Source organism: Neofelis nebulosa, chromosome 3 (genome assembly GCF_028018385.1).
Source record: "Neofelis nebulosa isolate mNeoNeb1 chromosome 3, mNeoNeb1.pri, whole genome shotgun sequence".
NCBI lineage: Eukaryota > Metazoa > Chordata > Mammalia > Carnivora > Felidae > Neofelis > Neofelis nebulosa.
The window spans coordinates 2,556,998-2,567,047 of record NC_080784.1 but is presented as its reverse complement, the minus strand read 5'-3'; the positions used below and the strand labels follow the sequence as shown (position 1 = coordinate 2,567,047).

General features: G+C 55.9%; 1 protein-coding gene across 2 annotated transcripts in view; it reads right to left on the bottom strand.

Annotated features, from left to right (window-relative positions):
• Positions 1–2,244: 2,244 nt before the first annotated feature.
• The window catches only part of MYOM2 (myomesin 2), a 73,824-nt gene continuing 66,018 nt past the window's right edge, over positions 2,245–10,050 (bottom strand). For both annotated transcript variants that reach the window (XM_058719848.1, XM_058719849.1), the window contains exons 32-37: positions 8,694–8,799; positions 7,467–7,630; positions 7,225–7,261; positions 5,916–5,938; positions 4,092–4,147; positions 2,245–2,974 (exon numbers count right to left, since the gene is read on the bottom strand). In XM_058719848.1, the coding sequence (XP_058575831.1) occupies positions 2,660–2,974; positions 4,092–4,147; positions 5,916–5,938; positions 7,225–7,261; positions 7,467–7,630; positions 8,694–8,799 (701 nt within the window). In that variant the 3' untranslated portion in view covers positions 2,245–2,659. The remainder of the gene's footprint in view (positions 2,975–4,091; positions 4,148–5,915; positions 5,939–7,224; positions 7,262–7,466; positions 7,631–8,693; positions 8,800–10,050) is intronic.

The window sequence follows — 10,050 nt, the reverse complement described above, 5'->3', positions numbered from 1 at the left end:
AAGGAAGTCTCCTGACTCCATGCCAGTATACATGAGTGGTTGAAGAAAGAAAGAAAAGGCAGAGAAAAGACCCGTGTTTCTTACAGAAGAACCCTAAATACCGTATGCAGACGCTCTCCCTCCAAGAGGAGGGCTCCCAGCCCGCAGACCCCTCCCTTGAGGGCGGAAGGGCCCTTCGCACTTGGATGCAGGAACAGACCAGGAGAGGGGGAGTTGGTCATGCTGCGGGGAGAAACCACCGACACCCCTCATCACGTGAGGAAGGTTAGCGCCACCCTGATGTGTGGATGCGGGCCGCCCGCCAGGTCTTCCCAAAGCCCCCAAACCCCACCCCGGGCCCATCAGGAGGGGCCGTCGGACAGACCCAGACCGGACGGCATCTTCAAAACCATCGCGCTCTGGAGAAACAAGGGGAAACGAAGTGTCGGGGACCAGACCGGGGAGAAGTGGCAGCCGGGTGCCAGTGGCGTCCGGAGAGGGCGCGGGTGCGACCAGCGGGGGGATCCAGAAGCCGGCTGCAGCGGACAGCCAGCCTACCAAGGTCGGGCTCCTGAGCTCCCGCAAAGGTATGGTGGAAGCCACGTGTGGGGTGGGGAACTCTGCGCTGTCTTCGCAACGGTTGTGTGAGCCTCAGGTTGTTCAAACAGAACAAGCTTGTGTTTAAGATAGTGTAAGCCAAGGGGCGCCTGGGGGGCTCAGTCACCTGAGCGTCCGGCTTCAGCTCAGGTCACGATCTCACGGTTCATGGGTTCGAGCCCCGTGTCGGGCTCTGTGCCGACCGCTAGGAGCCTGGAGCCTGCTTCGGATTCTGTGTCTCCCTCTCTCTGCCCCTCCACCACTCATGCTCTGTCTCTATCTCAAAAATAAATGAACATTAAAAAAACTTAAAAAACGTAAAATATTATAAGCCAAACTGGAGACAGCGAAGAGGTCGGTGGCTGCCAGGGGTTGTGGGAGGAGGGAGGACGAACAGGTAGAACACAGAGAGGTTTGGGGCAGTGAGACTAGGCCGTTACTCTATTATGACGGACACATGTCATTATACATTTGTCCAGACCCTCAGAATGTACGACACCAAGAGGGACCCTGATGTAGACTGTGGACTCTGGGCGATGACGACATCGTCAGTTGTAACAAATGCACCGTCTCGTGGGGGTGCTGGTGGAGGGGGAGGCTGTGCGTGCCGGGGGGTGTGGGGGGCAGGGGTACCCGGGAAATCTCTGCACCTTTGTCTCAAGTTTGCTGTGAACCTAAAACTGCTCTAAAAATATAAAGTCCACCAAAAGAAGTGACAGGGCTGTAAGAAATTCACAACCGTTTCATTCTTTCCCACGAACTACGATTGCTAAACAAAAAGGACTATTGAAACTAGAAAATAAGCCAGTTCCGTTTAACCCAATAAAGGCCAAGTAACAGGAAAATCTGTCTGTGCCCACCCTTGCCAAGATGTCTGGGAAATCCGCTCCACACTACAGTACTAATAGAGGCAGCTGGAGTTCGCCTGCCCGACACAGAAGGTAAAAACACTTGTGGAAATTCTGGAGGGTACTCACTCTACCTGCCATAAACCCCCTCAACCACCTGGCGATACCAGAGACGTATTTAAATGGCAGAGTTTCTTTTATGACCTTGGGAAAATATAACACAATCTCATGGAGTCTGGATTGGCCTTAACGACCGAGAGAGAAAATAATCTGAACCACCAAAGCTTTTTCTGATAAACGTCACGTGTCTACTACAAAACTAAAATATGGAGGTAGGATTTTTGCGCCCAAGGGATTTCAGCCTCTTCCCAAAAGAAGGAAGGAAAAGTTCAAAGGAAGGCTGGGTCCATTTGCGCATTTTAACTTCACCCAGAGACGTACGGTCGGCCAAATTTCCGGTGTTCCCCAGGCCACTGCTCCGCTCCTTTCTAACGGCTGCCTCCTCTCTTGGGAAGCCCCTGATTAATCAGCACGCTGAAAAGGAACACAGCCACCTGCACCTGTGCCCCTCTACAGAGGTGTTCAGGCCCACGCGGTGATAACCACGTAACAGTGCCTGTAGACGAAGTGCCCCTTCTTAGGACGCCCTCCTGGCCACCACCCCTGGAGGGGGCCCAGCACGGCTGGGCTCTGCCCGCCGCCCCGGCTCTCCGGATCACAGGCCCACGCGTTCGTGCTCCTGGCCACGCCACCACACGTACTTAGGCCCAAAAAGGGAGCAGGTGGAGTCAGGTACGGCTTCATACGGGAGAACCATGAGTTGTCTTTTAAAGTTTTATTCGTTTACGGCAACAAAAACCAGAGTGTAGCCGGTAACACGTGCATTTAAGGCTCTACAACCAGGATTTCCGAGCGGCTGGATCTTGTCTACACCACAGACTACAACCACCAGGAGGCCTGGGGCTTTGCACCCCATGCCAGCATCGATGGAAACCGGAGCGGCCACCTTGCAACCCGCTCTCTGCGGGAACCCGCAGACCTGAGCTGTGTCAGCCTAGTGCAAAACCTTAGCTTTTCCCCTTAGGTGAACATAAAATGCCAAGAATCAAATGCCAGAATTAAAAGCATAACGCGTGACGGCCTATCGGCACACGTGGCATCCCCCGGGGCCGTGGTCACTCACTGGAACGGGTGAGCAGCACTCAGCGGCCTGCCCCCCGCCGGCGGCCACCCCCCTATTCCGTCATGGAGGCAGACGCCGGGATGAGCTTCGGCTTCGCCTGCTGGGGTGGTGCCACGTCGGGGATCTTCTCCCCGTACTTGTACACGCTGACGGTGACGTCGATCTTCTCACCTCCGTACTTGTTCTTCACGTTGATGCTGTACTTGCCCGAATCCTCGGAGGTCACGCCCTTGATGGTCATGCTCACGTACTTGGCCTGCTCCACCTTGACCGAGAAGTGCTCGCTGAGCTCGATGTCCTTGTCGTTCTTGAACCACACCACTTCAGGGTCAGGGTTTCCAAACACCGTGCAGGTCAGGTTCAAGGTCTTCGGGAGGGAGGCGTGGGCGGAGAAGGGAGGGTTAGGGACAGAGAGGTCATAGCAGCCCTCCAAAGGGGCCCGGCTCCCTGTGACACTCACTGAAGCGTTTACCTATCCCCCACGTTCATTTGGCCAATACGCTCTTTCTATGTGTAAGCACCACACTAGACACGCGAGATCTGAACACAGCACACGCGAGCGAGTTCACCGTTCCGTGAGGCAGCTCATGAGAAAAATCAGTGTTAGTTTTCCCTCATTATTCTCAGTTTTAATCCATGGCCTGACAAGATTAATGCATTTAGAGGTAACGAAACTCTACATTTTACAGTAGACATATTTAGCCTGTTTCTAAATTTCCTTTCTATTCCAACCAATGGATCCTTTTTACCAACATCTTCTCTGGATTTCCTCTGGCAAATCCAGAGAAGGTGTCTTCTAACCAGTAATCAGGTGCAGCAAACGCACTGACAACATATGCTTGGCCCATGAGCAGCTAACAGCACCAGCACAGCCTCGTTGTGAGGCCCACAGTTCCTCCGTCTCAGGAACTCGCTAGAATTTCTTTAGCTGCTCAAGAAAAGGCCTATAAATTTTAGTGTTTCGGCCTAATAAAATTCTCTCGTGTCTCTGTCCCCTCGACACTGACTTAGGACGGCTGCAGACAGAGAGAGGTTCCAATCGGATATCGGCAACTCCACTGACAGGCAACAAACACAAACTCCAGGAAGTGGTTTCCGTTATAAATTCCAGAAGGACCTCGAAAACCGGAGTGCTTTTCTACCTTCCTGCCGGGCCAAGGGTGGCGGGGGGTGCGGGTGTGTCCCACCATCTTGGTGGGCAGTTACCACCTGGAAGGGCCAGGACCCCGCAGGGGCCCAGGGCTGGGAGCCACACCTGCCACACACCGGCTATGTGATACCTGCGTCAGGCTCCGTGTCCCTGTGGGCCTGTGGTTTCAGAATATTAAACTCTGCCGTCCCCTGAGAACGTGAGGGTGACTAGGGGCAGCCTGAGACCGCCATTGGGGTGGGTGGGGAGCTCCCCATGGTCCGGGCTCTGGGAAGCAACCCCATCCCCAGGCTCCCCCTACACTGGGCCACATGAGTCCCACTGTCCTTCTTACCTTGCCCTCCATTATGGTCACCACGTCAGGTAAGCCACCGATCACCTTGCCACGATCTGCAACATGAAGGCCACTGGGTTGAGTAAACCGTCCCCAGGACGTTTCTAGGAGCAGGCCCCGTGCCGCGCAGCAGTGGATACAACACGACACGGGAGGGGCCCCCACCACTAACAGGGGGACGACGGCCGGCCGGACCCACTGGTCCTGTGAGGGACGGAACTGAGGATGAAGAGTTCCCCGAGGGCCACACAGGGAACCGGAACGTGGTCCCTGGAAGGGAGAGGGGTCCCCTGCGTCTAGACAGCAGGACTCTCCCAGGGCAGTGGACTGTCCACTGTGTTATGTTTCCACTGTTTTCTGGGTTACGACGCTTGACATCCTAGAAACCTTCCTGCCTGGAAGACGGCGCCTCCCCCGGCAGCCAGTTCTCAGAGACGACAAAGGTCTGAGCCTGGGACAGGCCGCCAGCCCTTCTGGAGCCAGCCCACCTGTACCCACCCATGCACCCTGGAGGTGACCCCACCCCTGTCCCCGGAAGGCGACATCCCTCCACCCCACCTCCCCCACCCACCCCTGCCCCCGGGACATGATCCACCTCCACCCTGTGTCCCCCCCCCCACCCACCCCTGCACTGGGATGCGACCCCCCCCACCCTGTGTCCCCCACCCACCCCTGCTCCCAGGAGGTGACCCCCCTCCACCCCACCTACCTCACCCAGCCCTGCACCTGGAGGCGAACCCCCTCTATATTGCATCCCCCACCCACCCCTGCACCAGGAGGTGACCCCCCTCCACCCTGTGTCACCCATCCACCCCTGCACTGGGAGGTGACCCCCCTCCACCCTGGGTCCTCGACCCACCCCTGCCCCTGGGAGGCAACCCCCCTCCACCCTGTGTCCCCCACCCACCCCTGCCCCTGGGAGGCGACCCCCCTCCACCCTGTGTCCCCCACCCACCCCTGCCCCCCGGGAAGCGACCCCCCTCCACCCTGGGTCCTCCACCCACCCCTGCCCCCCAGGAGGCGACATCCCTCCACCCCACCTCCCCCACCTACCCCTGCACTGGGAGGTGACCCCCCTCCACCCTGCATCCCCCACCCACCCCTGCCCCCTGGGAGGCGACTCCCCTCCACCCTGGGTCCTCCACCCACCCCTGAACCCCGGAGGCAAGGTGACACCCCTTCACCCCTGGCCACAGGAGGCGACACCCCTTCACCCCACCTCCTCCACCTGCCCCTGCATCCAGAAGCCCTATTCCTCTACCCTGATCATCCCAGGGCCTGATGCCAGGCAACTAGGGGCCTCCCCTACTGACCAAAACCCACAGAACTGTTCAAACTAGTCAGTCCTAAGTTGTTCCCCTGCCCTGCCTGCGGTCCCACGGAAACCCGAACACCGGTCACGGCCTCAGCGCTCTCTTCACTCCCGCCTCCTCCACACCTGACCCGGTGCCTCCCCAGGTGCCTGCGTCTCTAGCACCTGCGAGTGTGATGGACTCTGATCCCCTGAGCCCCCCCTCTGCCTCCTCCACCTGTGGCTGCACCTGCCTGACATGTCGTAGAAGAACAGGGGGCAGGCGGGTGGAGGGCAGAAGGGAGGCGGAGGCCACACAAATGACAAGGAGCTGACAAGGGGAGGTGGGCTGGGCAGGGGCGCAGGGAGTGCCAGGATCAGGAGGGCAGGTGCCGGGAGTTCTGGAAGGTTCCCCGCCCACGGAGCAGGTCTGCTGTCTATCAGTGAATACACGGTATTAAAACTCTATCGTGGGACCCGCTGCCCCTCCCCAGATAATAAAGGGTGCTCGATACCACATAACATATACTCACTCTTCTCTGCAAAAGCGGCTGCCCTAGGAATTAAAGGGGCAGAGAGAACAGGAAGTCAGTCATGAGAAAAGGCTCTGGACGACAAGCACCACACATCTCAGGGCTTCGCCGGGCAGGGGGCGAGAGGAACAAGCAGTGTGTTCTCCCCTTGGAAGGACACCAGGGCACAGGGCCCAAGGAACCGTAAACTGTGTGCATTTCTCCTGCCCTCTCCGCTGCCCCTTGGGGGGGCCCAGCGGGATTCCCTGTCTCTCAGCAGGTGAAACCCACGGGAAAGGTCAGCATTCAGGCTCGTAGGCTGGAGAGATTTCTTTCTTCACCAAATTCACCAGATGGCACTGGAGAGTTTTAGATATCTTTGAAAACCCTGGTTTTGGACTTATCTCAGCCGTCTGTTCATTCGTTCAGCCAGTGTTTCCTGACTAGCCTAGCATGGCCGGTGACCGCTGTCCGTTCTGGGTACTCCCAAATTCAGAGACACACTTAAAATCTCAAGTGATTCTTTAAAAAGTTGCTCTGAACAAGGTGATATTATCCAGCGCTAAACATAAAGGAGGCTTCGAGCCATGAGAAGACACAGAGCAGCCCTGAGTGCAGATTCATTAAGTGAAAGAAGCCGGCCTGAAAAGCCCACGCATCCATGATTCAGCCCCGTGACCTTGTGGAGACAGCAAAACCGTGGAGACAGGGGACAGTGACCAGTGGTCCACAACGAGGGACACAGAGGATGTGGGAGGCCTTGAGAAGTCTCTGTACGATACTCTAGTCGTGGACAGGTGCCACCATACATTTGTCCAGACCCACAGCCACTTAGAGGGAACCGTGATGTGCACGGCGGACTCTGCGTGGGGATGATGTGTCCGTGCGGCCTCATCGACGGCAATGGATGCAGCACCCAGAGGGGATGCTGATGGGGGGGGGGGGCTGGGTTTTGGGGACCCGGGAAAACTCTGCACCTTCTTCCCCATGGTGCTGTGGTTAAATGGCTCTAGAAAAACAAGGTCTTTAAAAAGAACCTAAATACCTAACATTAAAAAATTGCTCTGCGCCACATTACCATAATTGTAACTATTGGAGAAATCCATCATTATAATCACTGAAGCAACCCAGGGTTATGGGGACTCTAGAAAGTTACTTTATAAACACACGCACGGCTTAGGGGCATGCCTGCCCCCCCCCCAACACTGAACGCTTCAACCGCCACATTTAGGTCAGTTCCCTGGACAGGGCGCCCAGTGGCCACCCACACGCCCACAAGGTCGGTGGCCCCAGGGACAGACAGACTGCCACGCACACACACAAATCTTACTTGAGCTGCTGGAATTCTGCAAAGGCCTCATCGAACGCTGTAAGGAAACATTTCAAACATTTTAATGGTTTCGTTGCCAATGTATTGGCTTAATGAAAACTGACAAAGAGCCAAAGACTAAACTGATTATTCGGAGAGAATCTTCTCCGAATGAAAATCATGAACCCGAGCGCTTCCTCTCCCAGCATTCTCTGTGGATCACCTAATACGAAGTTAGGGGGTGCTAAGGAATGTGATCTTACCCTGGCCGGACAGGTCGAGGGAGCGATGATGGTTATCTTTGCCGTCGTAAATCTCAAAAGTGTACTTTCCTTTATCTTTCTCCGTGGGCTCACAGATCTGCAGCCAGGCCATATCCTCGGTGCCTCCAACCCTCATGTGCTCACTAGACGCGATCTTGGCATCTCTTTAAAAAGAAATCAAAGGGGGCGCCTGGCTGGGGGGGCTCAGTCAGCTAAGCGTCCAACCTCAGTTCAGGTCATGATCTCGAGGTTCGTGGGTTCGAGCCCCGCGTCGGGCTCTGTGCTGGCAGCTCGGAGCCTGGAGCCGGCTTCGGATTCTGTGTCTCCCTCTCTCTCTGCTCTTCTTCCCCTGCTTGTGTTCTATCGCTCTCTCTCACAAAATGAATAAATGTCCAAACGTTTAAAAAAAAAAAAAATAAGGGCTAAAAATGTTGCCTATGCCTTCAGGTCAGAGCAGAGACAGCCTGTCCTGTTCCACCTGCTGCGGCTGACACCCCCTCCTTTGCGGGCGAATGCTGACCTCCGTCCTCTGTGCTCAGAAACCACTTCTCTGACAACTGTTTCAGACACACCCCTGGGGTGTGGTTTGGAAAGAGCCAGACAGCAGGAGCCCGCCTGTGCCGTGACTGTCACAGAGTCCCAGCTGCTTTGGGAGGGGACACCACCCACCTAGAGAGGCAGGAGCAGCAAATGTGAAACAGAAAACCTGCTGGTCTCACGGGCTTCATCTTCTTCCACGTTTTACCTCTGGGTTTCTTTAATGCTTCTCTTCTTTTTTTTTTTTTTTTAATGTTTATTTATTTATTTTGAGAAAGAGAGAGAAAGCGAGCAGGGGAGAGGCAGCGAGAGGGAGAGAGACCGCACTGTCAGCACAGAGCCCGACGAGGGGCTCGAACTCACAAATTGTGAGATCACGCCCTGAGACCGAGAACTGGACACTTAACCGACTGAGCCCCCCAGGCACCCCAGTTGGTCCTTTTCTTCGCAACCAAGCTAGTGAGGAGCTGACAGACTGGAAACTGACAATGTGGTCTCCACGTATTATTTTCCCGTCGGCGGTCTGCTGGATTGCAGATAAAATGTGCATTGGCAACAGAGCCACGTTTGGCAAAACCCAGAAGGTGAAGACATTTGTCTCCGGCACCTTCAGGCATTTCTGTCTTCCCCTTCCGTGAGGCCCGCCTGCTGTCCCGGGCCAAGGCCACAGGGAATCACACTTGTACTTACTTGTGATACCAGTTCGCTTTCATCTCTTCGGTAAAGTATTTCATGAAACACTGAAGCCTGATTCCTTCTGGGGTGCAGAGCACCTTGAGCGGAGAAGCGGACGCGCCTGCAGGAAACAGAAGAGATGCGGATCTAAGAAGGGCAGCGTGTGCGCCTTCGGAACGCAAGGCGCTACTGCCCCTTGGCAGCTCAGCTTAAGAAGAGGAGGAAAATTCTCGCAAACGGCGCCAAACACCGTTCATTCTGCGTGAATTGATCCGGAACTGAAGTATCGGGGGGGATGGTGAGTCGGCAGAAATGATGCAGGGAGGGGTCAAGGACAGGTCAGGGACGGGTCAGGGACGGGTCGAGGACGGGTCAGGGACGGGTCATGGAGGAGTCAGGGAGGGGCCAGGGAGGGGTCAGGGAGTCCTAAAACTGCAGTTCGGCCTTCAAGCTGAGTAAAGACGGGATGAGAGGGAGAAGGCAGGAGAGGCAACAGGGGAGGAAAACCCACGATGTGAGAACAGACTTCATGTGTCTGGAGCAGGAACGCGGCCTCGCGCGACACGACACAGGGTCTGGGGGGCGGCGAGGGGTCAGGACTCAGGAAGTTACGGCGAAGGCTCTGACCCGGAAGCGGAGATCGTTACTAGATGCATAACTTCAGAGAACCGGTGTGGGCCCAGGGTATTCCATCACCCAGAAGATGCCGTGTCCGTGCCCGGCAAAATACAAGGAAACGATATGATGGAGAAGGACCTTCTGAACGCACCATCTCCTAACTGTGGTAAGCGACCTGGAGACTTCTATTCATCCTAAAGTCACAGCATTCCACGCGGTCATCCTACCTGCAGGCGTCGCCGCACCTGCAGCCCGAGGTGCCGGACGCGCAGTAGCTCTGGGGCTTCAGGTGTGACAGCTTTCGGCTCCAAACCAGGTGGACATTCTCCTGGAAGGGCCAAGGGGTGTGGGGTGGGGGGGTGCAGGGAGAAGCTGGGCAGGAAGACAGACTTAGAGAGAGGGAGGGGGGGCTGAGAACAGAGGAGGGGCAGGGGGTGTGAGTCTGTGTGTGTGTGTGTGTGTGTGTGTATGTGTGAGGCTGGGTGTGTCTGTACATGTGTGTGATTCTGTGCGCGTGTCTGTGTGTGAATCTGTGTGTGTGTGTGTGTGTGTGTGTGAGTCTATGCATGTGTGATTCTGTGTATGTGAGTCTGTATGTTAATGTGTGTGTGTCGGTCTGTATGTGTATGTGTGCATGTGTGTGAGTTTGTGTGATTCTGTGTGTGTCTGCGTGAGTCTGTGAGTGTGTGAGTGTGTGAGTCTACGTGAGTCTGTGCTTGTGTGTGTCTGTGTGTGTGTGACTCTGTGCGATTCT